General features: G+C 41.0%; 1 protein-coding gene across 5 annotated transcripts in view; it reads left to right on the plus strand.

The window, feature by feature from the left end:
• CDK6 (cyclin dependent kinase 6) overlaps window positions 1-22,204 on the plus strand; it is a 216,973-nt gene that overhangs the window by 90,871 nt on the left and 103,898 nt on the right. For all 5 annotated transcript variants that reach the window (XR_004970908.1, XR_004970909.1, XR_004970907.1 and 2 more), the window contains exon 4: window positions 18,190-18,357. Coding sequence is in view for 1 of the 5 variants with exons in the window: in XM_036328189.1 (XP_036184082.1) it covers window positions 18,190-18,357 (168 nt within the window). In the remaining 4 variants the exon portion in view is untranslated. The remainder of the gene's footprint in view (window positions 1-18,189; window positions 18,358-22,204) is intronic.

A 22,204-nucleotide genomic window follows, 5' to 3' on the forward strand; every position in this document is an offset into this window, starting at 1 on the left:
CCATGCCCCCTCCCAGTCTAATTACTCCTGCCTAGAGGTAATCACTGTACTAGCTTATTTCATACTAGAGGTCCTGTGCACAAAATTCGTGCATGGGTAGGGTCCCTAGCAGCTGCCAGCTGCCAGCTGGGGCCTCCCTTCCCTAGCTGCTGGGCAGGGCCTTCCTTTGTTCCACGCCGCCCCCTGGTGGTCAGCGCACATCATATCATAGCAAGCGATCAAGCTCCCGGTTGGTCGAACTCCCGAGGGGACACTTTGCATATTAGGCTTTTATGTTTATAGATAAAAGTGTGTACTGTTGTGTGTAGTTTCTTTTACTCCATCAGTGCTATGGGAGGGTCAGTTGCACCATATCTTTGTCAACACTTGATGTTATCAACTTGAACCATTGTAGTAGTATCTTGTTATACTTTTTTTGTTGTTATACTTTTAATTATCAAGTTTGTTTTGACTAATAACAGTATGCACCTTGATAAGTGCCTGTTTATACCTTTCACCATTTTTAAATGTTAGTTAGGTATCTTTTTCTAATTGATTTAGATATTGTGGGCATGTCATTTGTCAGATATGTATAGTGTTCAGATCTTATCCCAGTGTGTAGTAATGTGAATGGGATCCTGCCCCTCTGCATCAAACATGATTTTACCATCATTTGGACCTCTCTTACATAAAAACTAGAGGTCCGGTGCATGAATTCGTGCACAGGTGGGGTCCCTCGGTCTGGCCGGCGATCGGGGCTGATGGGGGGTGGGAAGGAACTGGCCAGCCAGGGGGAGGGACAGCGGGAGGTTGGCCTGCCTCGGGAGGTAGGCTGTGAGAGCGCACTGACCACCACAGCTCCTGCATTGAGCGTCTGCCCCCTCGTAATCAGTGCGTATCATAGCAACTGGCCAACTGGTCTTTGGGGCATTTGGTTATTTGGTCGTTCGGTTGTTCGGTTGCTTAGGCTTTTGTATATATATAGATAGATAGATAGATAGATAGATAGATAGATAGATGATAGATAGATATAGAAATACCCAGAAGCAAAATGTTTCCCTCATGCGTTTTTAGCCTATTTTGACAACTTGAAATAGGGAATTCTAACATTTTATACTGGTACTTTTTAAGTCTCCAGTAAAATATTTTTAACTATAAATGAAATATATGTGACAGATAGTGAAATCTCATAGCTAGGCTTTTAAATGTTGAAAACTTTCCATTTCTATTGTGCATTTTGTCTATAAAAAATGCATAAAATACAATGCCAGAAGAGAAAAGAAGTTTTATAAACTAGAAGGAAGAAAAACTTTTAGCTATCTTTTAGCTTCATAAATACATAGAGTCTTATGTGTTTGTGGGGGGTATAAATACCACATTCCTCTTAGATGTACTATAAAAGTATATTTTTAAAAAGCAAACTACAGTACATTCAAGTATAAGCTGTTAAGGAAACACCAGCACTGGCAAGCCTGGTATCTCTTGGCAAACCAACAAGTATCATGTTTGACAAAGTGAGATGACCCTAAAATCTGTGCTAAGAAGTTGCCTGCACACAGCCAAATGAAACGTTTCAGAAACCATTTTGAAAGACTGTGTATGCTGATTCCAACAAGCAGGAGGAAAGAAGCAGGGATTGGAAATAGTGAGACAAGATAGTGTTTTGTTTTGATGGGTGCAACTCGGGTTTTTACATTGGTTAGTCTGCCTGCAAACTTAATGCTTTTAACTCTCAGCCTAAAGGAAGTTTGGGATTATCCTGAGAGGTCATTGTTGACTTAGCTTTCATTCTAAAATATTTCAACAGTTAAGCTAAATATGAGTCTAAAAACAACCCAAAGTTATTTATATCATTGCCCCTTCCCTAAAATGGATTGTTTCATTGTCTTTCAGAACCAGCTCTCTAGCTTTTACTTTAAATATTAAAAGTATACAATTTATTGAGTCACTTATTCTTCTGTAGGATCTGTGTCAGGACGTGGAGGTTAAAAACAAAACCTGAAAAAGTTGTACTTACAATTTTTAAGCAGCAGTAATTTACTGAGGACATAATACTGTTAATATAATTTAGAAAAGGATATATCATTTCTTAGAAGATTCTGATGCTTTGTTCTTTCTGTTTCTATGAAGTATTTTTTAAATGATCCTTATAGGATTTTTCTCATTTCACAAACTTTATCAAAGACTTACCGAATTTTATATTTTCCAAAGATTGCTGGCTACTAACTTAAAACTGTGGTTGGTAAAAGGTGTGTGTGTGTGTGTGTGTGTGTGTGTGTGTGTGTGTGATTTTAACTGGCTACTCCAAGGGAACACAAAAAAGTGAAATTCATCCACATGCTACCACTTAAAACACTCAATATTACAAAAGCAGAAATATCTTCTTTTAATATCCTCCTTCCTACCCCCACATCCAGAGGCAACAACCTGTAACTGTAGCTAATCACCTTCCAAACATTTTTATATGTGTTTAGACGGGTTTGCCAGATTTAGCAGATAAAATAAAGACATTCTGTTAAATTTGAATTTCAGGTAAACAACAGATACTTTTTTTTAGTTTAAATATGTCCGATGTAATATGTGGGATACATTTACATGTAAAAATTATTTGTTGTTTATCTGAAATTCACATTTAACTGAATGTCCTATATTTTACCTGGCCACCCTGATGCAGACATATCCACCCGTAGTATATGAACACGTATACATTTATCGAGCTGTGTGTATCCCTCTAAGGCTTACCCTTTCACTGTTGATTATCTCAGTTATATGTTCCTAATGGTTACCTGATATTACATTGTAGACTCATCATAATTTAACTATTCCCCTATTGGTAGACATTTTAGGTGTGTGTGTTTTTTTCTGTTTCAGACCAAATAGCATGGATCCTCTTCGTATTGACTTGTAAATTTGTGCTGTTGGCTCTGTAGGATGCATTCCTAGAAGTGGAATTGCCAGGCTATAGCATATTTTTAAAACATTGCTTGTGCATTTCCTTTATACCTATTCACTGGGGCCCAACGCTTGAGCAGCTGAAGCTCCCGGCCAGGGGAAGCTGGTAGGCACCTTGCTTGACCTCACAGAATCTCCCCCTCGTTGTCAGCTCCTTGAGACCAGGCGTGCTTATTTTTCAGCCTAGCACAGCGCCTGTCACAGAGTTGGCCCGTGAGACAGATTCAGAATGAATGAATATGAATTTACTCAGGGGGGCTGTGAGAAATGAAATAATGTATGCGAAGTGCCTGGGGAAAAACAATGTCTGTAAAATGCCTGGGATGCTCCTTTATTTTTCTCACCCCACCCCCACTTCCAGTTTCTTCTTCAGGGTGAAGGGCCTCTAAGCTGGTAAGGGGGAAACATGGTTACAGTAAAGTAGAATAAGCTGTGTAACACACTATTGCTAAGAGTGCTGCGGGATAGAGAAGGGGGCACCACCCAGCCGGAGTGGCTCAGTGGTTAAGCGTAGACCTATGAACCAGGAGGTCATGGTTGGATTCCCCGTCAGGGCACATGTCTGGGTTGCGGGCTTGAGCCCCAGTGTGGGGCATGCAGGAGGCAGCCAATCAGTGATTCTCTCTTACCATTGATGTTTCTATCTCTCCCTCTCCCTTCCTCTCTGAAATCAATACAAATGTTGTTGTTTTTTTAAAGAAGGGGAGCACTTCGCTTAGCCTGTGGGTGTGAGAATTGCCCGGGACTTGGCCAAGGTCTATTTAAAGTAAATCTAGAAACACAAATTGGAAAGAGCCTGATAGGCAAGTATATATGTGGGGGTAGAGCAATTGAGGGAACATTCTCAGCATGGGAATAGCATTGCAAAGGAACAAAGCTGTAACACAGCATGTCACCTTTAGAGCATGGACACAGCCGGAAATGAAATCAGGCCTACTTAGGTAATCAGATATTTAAGTTCTTTAGGTAGCCAGCTAGGTTCTACCTCTGTCATAGAGAACAGGAGGGGACTTCTGTGTGGTTCAGGTTGACATTTTAGGAATATCATTTAGCCAACACTGTGGGGGAAAAAGCTTACAGATGTTAATCTAAAGACAGGAGCTACCTGTATTGGAGCACTATTACAGTCATCCAGGAAGGGATACTGGCGACTTGACAAGGACTGTGGAGATGAGAGAGAAGGGCTGGTTTGAAAGGCAATTTAGAAACTGATTATGTGGTTGAGAAGAGAGAAGGAATCTAGAATGTCTGTCAGATTTCTGGAGCAATCATTTGTGTGCACGGTGGTACCGTTATACAAGTTAAGAAATTCAGGTTGAGGAACAGATTTGATGGAGGTGAAGAAACTGTGCTGTTATTTGGGAGCATATTGAATTTGTAGTTGTTATGGAATATTCTAGAAAGCATGAGCAGGAAGCATTGAAGTTTGCATGTTTGAAACTCAAGAGAGCTCTCCCAGCTGCCATTGTGACTTGGAATGCCTCAGATTATGACTAATTCATAGTTGGAGCCATGAATGAATGAGATGAGGAGGTGAAGACAATTTAGAATTTAAGATATTTATGAGACACATGATTGGGAACACAAACAAATGGTGAATGTTTGCAGTAACCATTGCGGACAACAGAAAAGGGAGCTTAGCAGGGACCCACAGAAAGTAATACTGAAAGCCCAGATGAAATCAGCGACTATGATTTGTAACCACTCTTTTGTGTGATGGTTTTCCCTCAGCGGTTTTAATTATGGGAGTAGGGATGGGCAGGTAGCTACTAAATGAGACCTTAGAAGATGCACGTAAGGCGAAATGGAGGATGATTTTATGGTACCTGGAAAGAGAATGATCCCACCCCCACCTCCCGCCCCCGCAGAAAAAAGCTAACTGGGAGTTTTAGGTGAGCCAGGAAAAGATTTGAAGACAAGAGGGGCATGTTTGTGACAACAGGCAGTCCAAGGAGTGACTGGATACTCTTAAGACTAAGAGTTTCCTAGCCACAGCGTTGCCCCTGTTTCCCTGGACAATTCATATTGTAATGCCTATTTTAATTACCTTGCTGGATTGTTCCTTGTAAGAGAGTCATTAGATTCTTCACCTCCTGCTCATTTTTGCCTTGGTGAGCAGCTCTTCAGTCCCACTTGGCCTACAGATCCCTTTTCCTCTTGGCCTCCATGCTTTTTCCTGACTAGCTATGACCACCCAGAGCCTCTTCCTGTAGATGGAAGAAGTTATTCGTGAGGAGCATATGGGCCTCCTCCCCCCTAGAGATACATTTGCTGCCTCTCTCCTAACAGGCTGCAGCTTAAAATTTCAGTCCTTGCAACAACACAAAAGCAAAAATGTTGAAGTGCCGCCTCTTCTGAGGCCCCCATAAACAGCTGTGCATGCAGCTGTACCCAGAATAGATAATATGCACAGATGTGTTTATGGGAAGGAGGCACGAATATTCTCTGTGTTGTTTTCGGCTTCTCACCACTGCAAGGATTTCTTTTCTCCTTCAAGGAAGAGGTACGTTGTGGTAAGCAGTGTTTTATGACCTGTAATAAAAACCCTTGTAAAGACCGTTTTTTGACCAAATGAAGCTAAGTGTTCTTTTCAGAGTCCTCGCCTGTGCCTCTCCCCCTCGCTGTATTGGAATGCACACAGTTCAGCATTAATGGATCACATGAGGAAATAATATCACAAATTCTAGTTCCTATTTGTTAAGCTGGGAAAGCAACCAAACTTATGTAAGAAAGTTCATTAGTAATGTTTTTTCCTGCTCAGCAGTAGCTTCTGAATATGTATGTTCATTAAGTAAAAATGTATATTGCATTTTTATAGTGCATGGTTATTATCCCATGAAAGCACCCATGGGACAGTGTGAGGGAACCTCAACAGTTGGAGGCCCCACAGAGAAATCAGTTCAAGAATGGGTAGAAAGTAACTTAAAGCCACCCTAGGAAGTTTAGTTATTTACAGAAAGAGACAATACATTCAGCGAATAATAACAGATTTTTTTTTTTTTAAGAATATGTTTGTATTGATTTCAGAGAGGAAGGGAGAGGGAGAGAGAGATAGAAACATCAATGATGAGAGAGAATCATCGATCAGCTGCCTCCTGCATGCCCCACACTGGGGACTGAGCCCATAACCCGGGCATGTGCCCCAATCGGGAATCGAACCGTGACTTCCTGGTTCGTATGTCCATGCTCAACTACAGATCCACATCAGCCATGCCAGATGATTTCTAAGGACCTTCCATACCTAGCAATCTGTAGACTTCCAAAATTAAGAACAGGTGACTTCATACTTGATTTAATCAAAGTAATAAATATTTACAGATTATATCCTTTAATAGGCACACAATTTAATTGCATTTTTTTTATTTTAATAATGATTGGGAAGATGGGAAGCTGTCCACATACTAACTGGAGAAAACTAGATAGATCTGAACTTACTGGAGTGTGGCCAGATGCCATTGATAATGGGTGGGTCCTCTTCTTATTTAATGGCACCAGTTCCAAACCTGTTACGCAAACTGGGAAGTTCACTGTTTTTAGTCCTTATTAGCAGCCTGCAAGAGAATGTTGTCTGACCCATTTTACAGATGAGGAAACTAAGGCCTGATGCTAGGGGAGGGGATGTTATATAACAGGCCCAAAGTTACCCAGTGTGTAACCTAGAGAGGTAGGAGAGCCCTCAAAAGATGTTCAATTAAAGTTGACCTGTGAAAATAAACATTAACATTCTACATTTGTCTCTTGAATTGTCTTTCCCCTTGCTTTCCCTTTCTAACATTTCTAGTTCAGACCCTTACTGTCTTACGTCCAGAGTAGAATAAATGCCTCCTGATAGCACCTCCCATCCATCCTATATACCCATAATAGCATGGCATTCTTTCACACATTTTCACTAGTTTCCCATTGACTACAAGGTAAGACACTATAAACTGCCTACACCAGCCCAGCAAGAAAGCCCTTTGCACTGTGGTCCCAGTTAGTAGTGCGCCCTCCAAGGGCTGTTTCTGGTCTCCAATACCTAATCACTTGCTCTCCTCTAAGCCCCTGCTCGTATGGTCGTCCAGGCAGATGCTTCCCCAACCAAATCTAATAGCAGCCCCCCTCCAAACTGGCTTCCTCCTCCATGCTTACTCAGTGCTGTGTCATTTGTGGTCCTTGCCACATACTGACTTGAAGGGTCTAGGTGCATATTTATGTCTTCTCTCCCCAGGAAAATAGGAGCTCCCCAGGTTCCTGTCTTCAGTGCTTGTGTATAACATCACCGAGTACAATGCCTTACACATAGTAGGGGCTTCATATTTCTTTTGTATGAATGGTAGCACTTCATTATGAGCATGTACTTTACACTATATAAAGTACTTAGAAGCATGGGACAGACTGACAAATTTCAGAGGGAAGGTGGTGGTGGGGGTTAAGGGTGATGAGATTAACCGGGGAACTTATATGCATACTAGTGACCCAGTGCACAGATTTGTGCACATTGAAAGGAAATTAAGTAGAAGGTGGCCAGCGGGGTGGGACTGGTCAAGAAGGGCTGGACATGCCTTGGAGCCAACCTCCCTCAGTCCCTACCCGGCTTCTGCAGAGTGAGCGGGGTCCCTCCAGCAGGTGTGGTCCCTCGGTCTGTCCTACGGGGATCAGGCTGAAACCGCCTCTCTGATATCCCCCAAGGGGTCCCAGAGTGTGAGAGGGCACTCTGCAAAGTTGCTGTCATACAGAGTGTGGTATGCAAATGCCAGTGTGCAGTAAACCAGATTCAGGGCAGACAGTGCCCCAGCAAACTACATAACCCACGGCCGAAGGTGGAATCGCGTGGCCCCACGAGGAATCAGGCTCCCTCCTCTCTGGTCTCGGGGTGCGTCACCTGAGAACTGCTGCTGCCAAGTCACTGCAGCTCAGCAGCTTCTGCGTTGAGCATCCGCCCCCTGGTGGTTAGTGCGTGTCATAGCAACCGGTCTGCCGGTCGGACAGTAGGAGGGACACTTAGCATGTTTGCCTTTTATATATATATAGATATGCACAGCCCATGGACACAGACAATAGTGTGGTGAAGGCTTGGGAGGGGCGAGTGCAGGGTAGAGAGGGTTAATAGGGGGGAAAAACAGGGGCCATCTGTAATACTTTCAATAATAAAGATACATTTTTTAAAGTATTTAAATATTTAATGTTCTACTTAATATATATTATTAAAATATATACTAACTATTAAATATCTCCTTTTTGAGGTTGTTTCCTTTTTTGTACCTGTGAAAATAAAGGCCCAAGAAAGTTATAAGTAACCTGCCTTAGAGTATATAACTAGTAAGCAGAAAGTCAGATCCATGCTTTTAGCTGTAAATTCAGTGCTCTTTCTTTTAAAGCGTACTGCTCTCAAAAACGGAAATTTACATCTCCAGAGCAGATCTCTCAGGTTACATACATGGGCAAGAGGAATTTCTTTTGTACTTGTTTTGTGCCTCCACTTGGCAAGCATGTGATATATTCTTAGTGAATAACCAATAAACTACAATGAAGGATTATGGCCTTTTTCACTAACAACAGGAATCAGTTTAATTAGTGAGGCTGTTCATATAACTCCTGTGCACAGAGCCAAGAGCAGAAGTCATTATACGTCATCTTCGTGCCTTTCTGCAAACTATTGAGTGATTTGTCAAATCAAGTAAAATCAACAGATAAGTCTGTGTAAGGTGCCTTATTGGATTCTTTGGAGAATATACAAATGGCGCACCCCATTCCTGTTCCTCAGGGAATTCACAGTCTAGCTTAACAGCACTGGACAGTTTCAAAAAAAAAACAGATTAAATATATAATATAGAACCATCAGATTTCTCTGTGTAGTCTTACGATGGAGGCAGGGCAGGATTTATCCTAATTTTTATAAATGAAAAAACCGAGGTTCAGAAAAGTTGGGACTTGGTTAGTCAGTTAGCTAGTGGTTAAGGTGAAATGGAACTTAGTCGCTGGAATGAAATGGAAATGGAAATAGCACTGGATTTAGAGACCACACTTTGAGAAATACCAATGTGACAATATGAAATTAAACTATTAGAAGAGTTGTCCAATTTTCTATCCAAGAAATGACTCAGGCAAAGTGATTTGATCCACAGAATGCTTCTCTTAGGGATGAGAGAGGCTAAGTGATTTGCTTAGAGTCATAACCCCAGCTGAGAAAGTGCTAAAACCCATGTCTTTTGATGGGCAAGATGCTAAAAGAATTCTGAATAGGAGTGGAAAAGTAGAAAGGAAACCTCCTTCACCATTTTTATTCCATACTGCCATGTTCATTTTAGGCCTAGAATGTTATACTTCTAAAATAATGAACCAAAAGTTTTAATACACATCTGAAGATGTTTTAATGGCTAATAGGTAGGAATACTGACTTATATGCCATACCTCTTGGGGTCCTTATTCCCTAATCCAAATCTGCTTTTTCTGATTCCCCTGTCATTTTATCACCTGCTGAAGTTTTCCTTCCTGGGAGGAGTCAGTGTTTTTTTTTTAAGCTCGCGGCTTTTATAGATTTCATGGTCATTTTCCAATTAGGTTGGTACTTGCTTCATTATGAAAGGCCATTGGACGTTTATTGACACCTGTTGATACAGTGTGCTAAGATTCTAGTGTATCTGGAGTAGGAGGGATGAGAGCAGACCCTACTCTTAGAAGACGGGGCCAAGCCATAGAGCAGTGAGTGAGTAAAGATGGCACTAGTCCACAGGAGTTCCAGGAGGTGAGGCCAGAGTTAGGTGGGCTTTGTCTGAGGGTGATCAGGCATGAGGATGATCTGGTAGGATCAAGTTTGCATGTTAAAAAGATCATACTAGCTAGAGTGTTAAGGATGGATTTGAGGGACAAGATCAGTGGGAAACAGTAAGGAATATATGTAAGGAAAGGTGAGGACCAGACCCACTATAGTGGGCGCTTCACAAGTATAGGAAGTGTGTGGGGGGGGAAATGACAAAACTTTACTGCAGGAGGCAGAAGACTTGAATAGAGAACCACAGCATGTGTAGAAAGGAAAGACAGTATTGTAAAAGTATATAATTTTATTTAAGTTAGATTTGTTAAAATAAATTTCAACTGCAAGTTACAGAACACTCAGTGAAAAACAAAATGGCTTTAAGTAAGGGCATTATCGTTGATGTAACGCCAAGGCCAGAGGTGGGCAGCCCCAAAGTTGATTTAGCTATGTCATCAAAGATCCAGACTCTTTTTCTCATTACTCTCTGGCATTTTATATGTGCACAGCTGTCTTCCTTTCTATTTCAAGATGGTTCTACTGCAAGTTCATGCCCTCAAGCAGTAGCATTTAGTATAAGATTTGCGGAGGAGAGGAGGAAGTTCACCAGAGAGTTTTATACTATGATCCTATTATAAAAGAAAAAATTACTTATCAGAACTCTATAGCAGACGTACATCCTGCCCATACATCTCATTGGCCAGGACTGGGTCTCATGTCCATCCCTACATCAATTCCTAGCAAATGGGAATGTGATTGCCTTGGACCAGTCCTTCACAGCTGACAACCAATAATGTCTGCTATAGTAGGAAAATGATAATATGTTCCATGCTATGGAAAACCAACTTCTCTAATACATTACCTCATTTGGAGAGAAGGGAAGTATGTCATGAGGGGAACATTCTCAAAAGAGGGAATTGAGAGGGAGAACGGGGAAAGATGAGAAGATATTTCTACCAAATATAGCCATTATAAAGCATAATATTTTGTTTTTGTTCATTGTTTTTTACTGTTGGCAGTACTACAGATGTCCCCTAGGTCCCCCTCCTTTACCCACCTCCTAGCCTCTGCCGCACCCGAGGACTTCACACTATTGTCTGTGTTCATTGGTTATGCATGTATGTATGTATATGAGGTCTTTGGTTAATCTCTGCTCGTCTCCCCCACCCACTCTGAGAGTTGTCAGTCTGTTCCATGCCTCTGGACCTATTCTATTCGTCAGTTATTATATTCATTAGATTTCACTTCTAAGTGGGGTCATGTGATATTTGTCTTTTTCCGACTGGCTTCTTTCATCCGGTATGAAAGAAGACGGGGCCAGGCCATAGAGCAGTGAGTGAGTAAAGATGGCACTAGTCCACAGGAGTTCCAGGAGGTGAGGCCAGAGTTAGGTGGGCTTTCCAGGTTCATCCATGCTGTCCTGGTATTTTTAAAATTTTATATTATAAAGAATATGTGTTGAAATGGAGAAATATCCACAGTATATTGTTAAATGATTTTTAAAGGATTATAAAACAGCTAGTGGCCTGATGCACGAAATTCATGCACATTAAAAGGGAATTAATTAGAGGAAATATTTTAATATTGCTGTTTGCCCTTTCTCTATAATAGAAGTGTCAGAGATGAAAGAAAATTAGTAAAATGTGTATGAAAATCTCCCTCCTGTCAGAGTCTGGGGCACGCCGCAGGACCTAGAGTCAAGTCTCAGCCCACTGTCTGCACGTGCTTTGAAAACGCAGGAGACCCAGACCCTGCAGGCCCCAACCCCATTGGGTGAGACCCAGATCTGGCTGGCCCCACCCCTGTCAAGCCTCACTGGGTGGGGGATGCAAACTCAGATCCCTGAGCCCGGTGCCGGGGCAGGGGGCACGGCCTTAGGTACCCTGTAAAGTCCCGCAGGGTGGGGGGTGTGGCCTGAGGTCCCTCACCCTGGCCAGGCGCCATGCAGCCTCAGGTCCCTGCTGTTTGGTCATGACATTATGGCATCCCAGCTAATATGCATATTCTTCTATTATATAGATAGATGTTTATAGAACAAAAACTATTTGAGTCCTTAGCCAACAACCTAGGCACCTTATACTTTGTATATTCTTAATTATACAATGCTGGTTGTTATAACCTTCTCCCAAGAAGTTATAATTAGCATTGCATATTTGTAGTTTCAGTTCCTGATCACTTTCCACTGTGGGTTAGTAATAGCCATCATGATGAGGTAATGCTTTCTTCTTCCAAACTGTCCATTTAGTCATGACATTGTTCCTCAAACACCAACACCGTTTCCAGGATTGGTAAAAATCTGTTGTTCTTTTTTCTAGTTAGTTAAGATTGGTTCTTTACTTACTCAGCATTATCATTACTTTCAGGAGTGAATTATTTTCATTCTCTTTTCAGGATTCATATTTTATTAATAAAATCTATATACAAAGCCACTTTTATTATGCTTTTATCTCGTTGCCTAGGAGCAGTAAAAATAGAAAGCCAGCACTTGCAATTAGAGGCCTTGCATTTTTGTTTCTGCTGAAGAGCCCCAAGGCGATGTTTCACCTTGCTCAGTTATCTGCTTCCCCTGCCTCTGCCACTCCTCCCAGTGCACCCCCCACACACGCTGTGCTGAAGTCACTGGTTATAGGGCACAGCTTGACTGCTCTTTTTTGGAAAGAGCTCACAAGTATCTCTTGTAGCTTGTCTCCTGGTTCTTCCATTTATTGCTTGCTTTGAATTCACCAAAAATTACAACTTCCCAAGTGATCTGAAGTTTTAAAGAACTTGCTTTAACCCTCCTTTGGCCTTGTCAGGGTTTGTTTTGCCCTTCGTGATTTTGGAGAAGGCATTCTTTGGGTACTCCTGAGGACTGAAATGAGAAAGAAAGAGGGAAACTGCTTATGCAGCAGTTTCTGCAACCTGTTGTTGTCATTGGTGAATTGACCAGTGTAAGCATAAGGAGCCCCTGCCAAGTTCTGACATAGAGTAAAAGGTGTGCATGATGCAGTCACCTTGCTGCTGCGACTTACAGCAGCATCTCCCTGAGTGCACAAGTGGAGGGAGTGAGCGTCAGAGCCTGCCTCACTGGCTGTCCAGGACCTAACCATGGCTTTGTTATTCTCTACTTCATGGCTTATGTAGTAATACTGTTCCACATTTTATGGGAGAACTGGGATTCTTAAAAGATCCTGAGATTAGACCCACCAGTTCCACTTGTGGGTACATATATCCAAAAGAATTGAAAGCAGGGTCTCAAAGACATACTTGTATGCCCATGTTCATAGTAGCATTATTTAGAATCGCCAAAAGGCAGAAGCAACACAGGTATTCATCAACAGATGAATGGATAAGAAAAATGTGGTATATTCATACAAGTGAGTATTACTCAACCTTAGAAAGGAAGCTGACGTATGCTACACTGGGATGAACCTTGAAGACGTTATGCTAAGTGTAATAAGCCAGTCACAAAAATACAGGATGATTGCACTTACTAGGATATGAGGTATCTAGAGTAGTCAGATTCATAAGGACTGAAAGCAGAAGGGTGGTTGCCAGAGTCTGGGCAGGGAGAGAGAAATGCGGAGATATTTAATGGGTATAGAATTTCAGTTCTGATAGATGGAAAAGTTCTAAAGATTGGTTGCACAACAGTGTGAATATACTTAGTACTAAACTGTGCACTTAAAGTGGTTTAAAATGGTAAATTTTATGTGTATTTGATTTTGCAAATAAAAATAATATTTGTTATCAGCAAAATTATAAAAAATGAAAAGATCCTGGGACTGGCCCTCATTATTGTCAGTAGTCCTCTACTTTCTCTATGACTTCATCATCACCTGTTATGTATAGGCTCCTGTGATCTTTCACTTCTCTTCCTGTAATCATAACCCTTACCAGAAGTCAACATGTTATCGGTTCAGTATAAAAAAACCTTCGTTATGTGTGATCTGTTTTAAACTGTAGCCTCCTCTGATACCCAGTAAACAGTAAATCATTGTAAAGAGAATTCTGTCGAAACATGGAGACAAATTTGAAAAGACTGTGGTTTACACATTATAAGGAGGGGGAAAATGATTATCTTTGTCTAAAAGTTGTATATGTCTTATTTTGAATTGTTTAATAGAGAAAACTACGCATGTATATTTTTGTGGCTAAAACTGTAAGGATGTGAATATGGCACTTCAATTAAGTAGATATATCCAAAAATTATCTATTGAGAGCTGTCATTTCTGTGATTTACTGTGTGAGATAAATTGAGTGTTTTTAGTATATTTTGGACCTATTTATACTATTTTGTAGTTGGAAAAAGACCCAGCAATAAAACTTTTTCCTTTTAGAAAAGTTTTTAGTTTGTTTTGATTTTAAAGAAATAAGAGGGTTAAAGTTCTAGAACACTTAAAAAAAATTACAAGGCTTTAAAGATTTCAGACTGAAGTCCAGAGTCTTTTAGGGGAGTTGCCAAGGACAAAAACACCACCTAAAGTCACTGGAAGTCAGACTTCATTCCATGATGCAGTCCTGTTGAAACATGCTTTCCCGTCATGCATTTCAGAAAGATACAGAGTGAGGAGGCCCCAGGTGACTGTTTATCATTAGGAAGGCTAGGTATTCAAACCTTTTCTTCCCAGGACTGTGCGCTGTAACATAAAAAGGCTTAACCTACGTTTAACTTAAAGAGCCTTCATTGGCAGTATCTATACATTGTGTCACTAAGATTACTGTGAAATATTTGAGCCTTGTATATAACAGATTAATTTAGATTAACATCTTGAGGAGCTCATTTAAAAGTGTGTCTCATGATACTGTAAGTTGAGATAGAACAGATAATAAATGTTAAGTAGAGAATCCTGTGAAATGTCTTTGATCGGAGCACTACTTGTGATTCTGAAGGAAAGGTGTTTTTTCATACCTTGTGTAGTGTTACGACTTATTCGTTCATATCATCCTCAAAAACTGGGACCATGTCTTGTGACCAGAGTTCCTGAGGTAATTGAGTGCGTGTTTCTTCTGAGACTAGGTGTTCCAATGACTGATGGTTAAAGCTGAGGGGGGTCCCCAAATCATACTTACTACAGGTCCATTATGTTCATCAACTTACCTCACAATTAAATTACTGAAGGGAATGAGATTTTTGGCAAGATTTTCTTAAAATTGTTAATTAATTCAAAGCTCACTAGTTCAAAACTCTTCTTGTGGCTAGATATTCTAGGTTTAAAAGAAAACCCTGTTTGCTAACCAAAAAAAAACCCCAAAATCTGAAGAATGGTAATTCTTGTGTAGAACTAACTTTTCCTATATTTATAGGCATCACTTACATGGAATCAATTTCTAGTGCAAGTATGAGGATTCACACCGCTGAACCCGTGCTTAGATGCAATATTAAGTCATTTTCATCTATGTTCCCCTTTAAACAAAGGAAAAGTAGACTCTTAGTACAAGTTCCAAAATAACACAAGTAAAAACAAATAATGATTATGGTATAATGATAAGGTGGAAAACCATGCAGCCATTAAAAATCATGTTGTATAAAAAACTTTTTTGTAGAAGTTTTGTTGTAGTGGCAAAATATTTACAATGAATTATTACATTTTTTAAAAGAACCACAAAATAACATGTATAGAATAATAACCATTTTTATTTATAAACATTTAATATACTATGGCACAAACGTATAATATTTATATAAATTATAGTATGATTATAGTACTTATGTAAATTATAACAATATAACCATATATTCTTTTTATACCTACATCTGATTTTTGAAACACAGACAAGAAAGACACAAAAATTATTTAAGAGTGAAGATTTCTCTGTTCTCTAAGGGGTAGGATTTTGAGTGACTTTTGTCCTTCCTATGGAATTTTTTAAAATTTTATAATTTATTGCATTAAGCATACACCAATTTTATAATTTTAAAAACTGTATCATATGTGCTATAAGTAAATGCACAAATAAAAGCAGTGCACATTTATTTACTCTCTAGTCCAGGATTTTTATAAAGTTAGATGGGCCTTATTATTAATTAATTAGTTCAGATTTTTAAATCTTTGTTCTGCTAATTTGCTGCTTATTGTTTGGACAGTGACAACTGAGCCAAGCAGATTTATTCTTTGTACCATTTTAAATTGTTGGTACTCGGTATCCAAGAAGCTAAAAATGATGAACCAGCATAACATTACTTTAGGTTAGTCATGCTATTTAAAATTTAGTGCTTACAAGTGTGTGCATATGTTTTCAATAAAGACTTATTTGCCACAGCGGAAGACTCCTTAACGTTTTGTGCTTCATTTTCACGCTCATGTTTACTCGTTGTTTGGCCTATAGTGGTTCTTAAGTCTCAAAGGACTGACTATCGGTGGACAGTACAGTCTTCTCCAAAGTTTTCACCTTTGGAGATTCAGAAGATAGTAGGTCCCCCCTTATCCACAGTGGATGCCTGAAACCACAATAGTACCAAACCCTATATATACTATGTTTTTTCCTATACTTACATACCTATGATAAAGTTTAACCTATCACTTAGGCACTGTAAAAGATTAACAATAACTAATAAAGTAGAACAGTTATAACATTATATGCTGTAGTAAAAGTTATGAGAATGTGCTCACTCTCTCCCTCCTCTCCTTCCTCTCGCACCCCCAACCCATCTCCCCCTCTCTCTCTCTCTCTCTCTCTCTCTCTCTCTCTCTCTCTTTCTCTCTCTCTCAAAGTATCTGTTAACCAGTCTAATGACTGAGAGGGCTACCAGGTGACTAACAGCCAGTTAGTGTATTCAATGTGGACACACTGGACAAAGGGATAACCCATGTCCCAGGTGGGACAGAGTGGGGCAGCACAAATTTCATCCCACGACTCAGAAGAGCATTTAAAATGCATGAATTGTTTATTTCTGAAATTTCCCGTTTAGTTTTTTAGGACCATAGTTAACTGTGGGTCATTGAAACAGGGAGAGTGAAACTGGGGAAGCGGGGAGGACTGTGCCCATCTAGGTGGATCTCAGGAAGATCCCAGTCACGGTGTCATTGCATACCCACCCTTAGCCCTTTGTGCCCTGACCTGATGGCACTGATCACATTTTCCTGTGGTTGTTTGTGACTCTGTCTCCCCCAGGAAACAGTACATTTTAACAATTATCACAGTTAAATGATACCATGTGCCAGAAACTTCATAACCCCTTTGCATACAGTACTTCATTTAAATCTCATAATGGTGTGAAAAGGAAGCACTATTTTCTCCATTATGTAAATGGAAAAGCTAAGGCTTCAATTGTAAACAAGCTGGGATGTGAAAACAGAACTCCCATCTCTAAAGGAAGAACTAGTACCTTAAACCAATAACCAAATCTGCTGTTCTCAGCGAGGGGCTTAGTGGTCCAGCTGCTGAGTAGTGTGTGTCCTCACACCACATCACCCCACAGCCGTGAAGCCCATGATGCTGCCTAATCATTTTTCTAACCTTTATATGAACAAGATAACGTCTGTCCTCCCTTGTATACACCATTCTCACAATATTTTGAGAGGTAGATCAATCTTATTAACCCCAGATTTCAGAGTATCGTATCACGGTCAAATTTTGAATTCCTACTTTCAGACACTGTTTCTGAGTTTTAAATGTTCTAATTTTATCAGTTCTAAAATTAGAAAGAGATGTGATTTTATTGGTTTATTTTCTGAATGCCCCCTGCTTTATGCTGGTTAAGTATGGCAATAACAGCTACCATGTATTGAATGCTTGCTACTGTGCTTAGTGCTTTACAAACAATGATCCTACAAAATAGGTTTTGGTACTTTGCCATTTTACAGATGGGAAAACTGAGGCTCAGCAAGGTTAAATGGCTTATCTGGTTTTACCCACTACTCCTCCCATCATTGATCTGATAAAGGAGTGCATTGGGAATTTGAATTCACTTTTTCTGGACTTTCTGAATCAAAACTGTCTCTTGCTAGTGGTGTGACTTTGGGCTAATTACATGCTGTGTATCACTTTCTTGACTTGTAAAATGGGGTGATGATATTATTTACCTTAATGTTGTGGTATGGATTGAGTGAGCTACTAAATAGAAGGTACTTATAACAGTGCTTGACACAGTGTCAGCTGAATATGTGGTGCTATAAAATAATAATTACTATGAATATTATTATTATTCACTAGACTTTAACTATTGAGATCAAATACTAAACCATATAGAAGTATACGAAGTAAAAAATATTCCCCTCTCTCCACCACCTCTCCCAGTTCCTCTCCCCAGCATTAACCACTGACACCAGTTCGGTATATGTTCTTCCAGAATATTTCCTATGCCGTCTGAAACTATTTTTAAATTGTCCTTTCATTAATAAAGTACAGCTCCAGAGTAAACATTTTTGTAGTGATCTTGAGAATGGGAGAGTCGAGAGGTAGGAAGGGAGACGGATTCATTCATTCAGCAAATGTTTCTCAAATGCTTTCTGTGTGCCAGGCACTCCCCTGAGCGCCGAGGGCTTGGCAGGTTGCACTTCTGTTTTGACTGTGTATTGATTTTCTCTTTTGGTCTTATTTAGGATATGATGTTTCAGCTTCTCCGAGGTCTGGACTTTCTTCATTCTCACCGAGTAGTGCATCGTGATCTAAAACCACAGAACATTCTGGTGACCAGCAGCGGACAAATAAAACTGGCTGACTTCGGCCTTGCCCGCATCTACAGTTTTCAGATGGCTCTGACCTCAGTGGTGAGTGAGAAAGTGCTGTTCTTTCCTTAAACTCGTTTTTCCTCTTTTCAGTGATAAACTTCCCTCATTCCCTGCCCCTAATGTTGTTATTACTGGTGGTCAGCTGGAGGGCAGGACCTCTGCACTGTTTTCTGTAGCCGTGGGGAGGAGGAAGGCATTCTGCTCACAGCTACAGACACATCCGGGCTGGGGTTGTTGTGGACAGGGCCCTTTGCAGAAATAGCTCGTTGCATCTTAGCCACTAGAAGGAATCAGTTACAAATTTCCAAATGCCGTTTGTCGTAACGCTCTCTTCAGAGCTGCGTATATATAATGTCAGGGGGAAGCGCAGCCCAAGGTCGGGGAAAAGAGAGCACCAGGAACCTTGACCTGTCTGCAGCATCCTGGTGGGAGGAGCAGCCAGGGTGCCTGCACAAGGGTGTGAAAGCACTCCTATGAAGCTCTGGTGTCAACTGTGCAAAAAAAAAAAAAAATTTCAATGTGCATTGAACTTGGATGGCCCATAAACCAGTAGCACCACCCTGCCGGGCACAGGCTCAGCCAGGCCAAAAGAGAAAGGGCTGTGTTTTGCTAAAGCATTACAGTTATGATATCCTGTTCTATGTCTCATTCAGACCCAAAAAAACAAAATAGCTATTGACTTTGGTGTAGCTTCTATTTCTCCTTCTAGTTCATTGTTTCTGAGATGAATTTTTATAAACTTCTGCACCCAAAAGATAAAAAGAGGAGCCTGGATGTAGGCACTGATAACCCTGCTCTTTGAAAAGCCTGCTTTTTACATACAGTGAATTCATGCATAGGTTTAAAAAATAAGCAAGGAATGCCCTTTGCTGTGCTACTGATCTGGGGCATCGAGTTGATGTGGAGGATCCCTTTGATTCTATGATGACTATAGAAATGGTCCTCAAAGCATGAGATTAAGCCTTAAGACAAAGAATCCTCTCGGGTAAATATGTCATTTTTCACACATAACCCAGCTTTTTTATGTTTTATTTTCATTGAGTTCTGCCTTAACATGCTTCAAGTACAGTTGACAAACAATATTATATTAGTTTCTGGTGTGCAGCATAGTGATTAGACATTTCTATAACTTATGAAGTTATCCCCACCCCCGCCCCCCTTATGTCTAGTACCCACTTGACACCGTACATATGGGAGGGAGACTGGGGGGATGGGTGGAAAGGGGGAAGGGATTCATACATACAAGTTGCTAGTTGTAAAAACAGCCTCAGGATGTAAAGTGCAGCACAGGGAGCATACAGTGCCCTTTATGTTTAGCATCTTTAGCCTCGAAGTGGTTCTCCATCAGGGGCAGCACCCCCCCCCGGGGGTGGAGATGACCGTGCCTCGTGATCACAGTGACCCAGGGGATGGAAGCGGCTACGAGGAAGCTGATGTTCTGCACAACAAAAATTGTTTCCCCACATTCCATCAACGCCTCAGCTGAGAAGTAGAAAATTGGGAGGGGAGTTAGAAATTCTCTGAGAGAGGTAACTTGCCTTAGAAAGACGTTCAGTTTACAAAAGTCTTCTGCTTCCCCGCCCCTGAAACGGGGATACTACAACCTGCACATGTGAGGTTACATACTTTCCCCAACATTACATACTTTAGCAAGCATGTCCAACTCACGTTTAAACGAGGCATGCAGCCCACCCGCTGCGAGTTTGACATACTTTACCTAGACTAGAGCATCTGAATTTTGAAAGGGGATTCCTTGGAAATGTGTCCCCATTATTACTGAAAGATACATAGTACTTGTCTCCTCTTTGTCCAGCATGCACCATCGTTTCTGAGAAGACCAGGCACAGGATGGTGTTTAAAGGACACGCCTCAGTTTTGGGCTGGGTCCGGCAAGCCTTGTATTCTTATATAATCACACCAGAAAGGGCCGAGTCTCTGTGTTTCCAAGTGGGAAGGGTGAGGTAGGCTGCAGGCTTCCCCAGGAAGTACTTGCGCATGTTGTAGCAGGACCCTGGGGAGAAGCTTGAATAGGCTTGATGATCCGGACAGTCATCCCAGGAGCAGATGGGAGGAACTGGTCTCCTTGAGGACATTAATTGAGGGAAGAATGAGCCATCACTGAGACACTTTATTTTGATTCCCCTAAGTGGGTACTGAAACCCATAAATAAAAACAGGAAACTCAATTGGTTTTGATTTTTTTTTTCTTATTAAATTTGAGGAATGGTAGCCCAGCTTGTGCGTAACTTCAATTAACATTCCATGCTTGCCGAAAGTTGATAGGTCCAGACAGGAAAATGCAGGCCAATTATTTCATAGAGAAAAGCGGAAAGGCAATCATAAATAACCTGATTTTTCAGTATCTGATTTGTGATTTGTGCTGCTTACGCTGTATAAAGTAAAAAAAAAAAAAGACACTGGAACAAATGCAGACTTTCCTTGAAAGTGAGGGTTGGAATTTAATGGTAAGAATAAAAGGTATGATTCTTATAGGGTACTGCATTTCAAATTTTCCCTGTTGCTTTTTTTTATTTACTTATTTAAAGGGAAAAAGTCCCATTTAGCATAGTGATATATTGGTTCACATACACAGGGTGACATATAAAGACTTGGAATCGCAATTTTCCAGACCAAACTGGTATTTATTTTTCCACTTCCTGAAAATACACATTTTTTCGTGGGTTATGTCATACAGGAACTGGGAATTGACTTAATCTGTGGAATGTTAAAGGCATTGCAAGTTAACTGATTCGAAACTGACGTTTTACAGCATGAGGAATGCTGATGTATTACCGACCTTCCAAAGCCTGACTCAGATGTTCCCTCCTGGTACCTCCTGCAGAACTTAATCCCTCCTTTTCGCCCTCAGTGATTTCAGAGTGACGTCTTATTAATGTCTTTCTCGATACTGCTTTCTGTCTTGTTGTAATTATTTGCGGGTGGGGGGGAGGGTTTAGTTATCGGGCTGTGAGCTCCTTGAAGGAGTTAGCCTTTTGGGTAGTTATTAATTGAGGACAGTCACTAAGCCTGGACTGTAGTTGTTGCTGTGAGTGTGTAATTACGTACGTCCACATGATTTAACTTGCCTCCACTTGGTAAAGGAGTGTAAGTGCCTGTAGACACCTCACTGTCCTGGGCTGCCTCTAGCATGGCACTTAGGTGGGTAGGGCGTCTTGGGTTGTGACTGCTCATATACAATCAGGCATGCACCATGTATACCCATACAGAGTGCTGTTTATACCTATTGCTTAAAAGGTTGTGGAATGAAGATGTGGGTAGCTACAATGTATACCTTAGACATGACAAGAGGGCCCCCTGGCCTGGGTCTCATGCTTCAGAGGAGGCTGCACTGGCCCTGCTTCAGCCATGGCTCCCCTCATGGGGCATAAAACCCAGGATACCAAAGAGATATGCCACCTGGAGCCCAAGACACACCCTGCCATGCTCAGGGCATGGGAATTCCCTGGCTAAATGGGAACTGCATGAGCAATCCTCAGGCTCTTCCTCCCAACAGCAGTCTGCCCCCCTGTGTGCTCACCTCAGCAGTTCGCAGGCGTAGGGGCAGAGTGTCTGTGAGCATCAGAGGCCCCTTGTGAGACGAGGAGCTGGGGATGTGAAGAGAAGTGGGGACCTTTTCACTTAGCATGGGTTACTTTTTTCAGAAAAGCTTCTCTGAAACCATGAAAATCAATGTTTTGGCCTGATTGAAATGGTTCCTTTGTGGAAAACCAAGGAGAACAGGTTACAGGGAAGGCCTTTCCATTGCATATGAGTGATACGTAAACGTCACAACTGGTGCGGTTATATAATCTCAGTGGCAGAAATGTTTCAGGAATATATGCTTATCCAATAGAATGTCTATGAGACGAGCTAAAAGTCTAGGTAGA

This window comes from Myotis myotis, unplaced genomic scaffold (assembly GCF_014108235.1).
Source record: "Myotis myotis isolate mMyoMyo1 unplaced genomic scaffold, mMyoMyo1.p scaffold_m19_p_11, whole genome shotgun sequence".
In the NCBI taxonomy this organism is placed as follows: Eukaryota; Metazoa; Chordata; class Mammalia; order Chiroptera; family Vespertilionidae; genus Myotis; species Myotis myotis.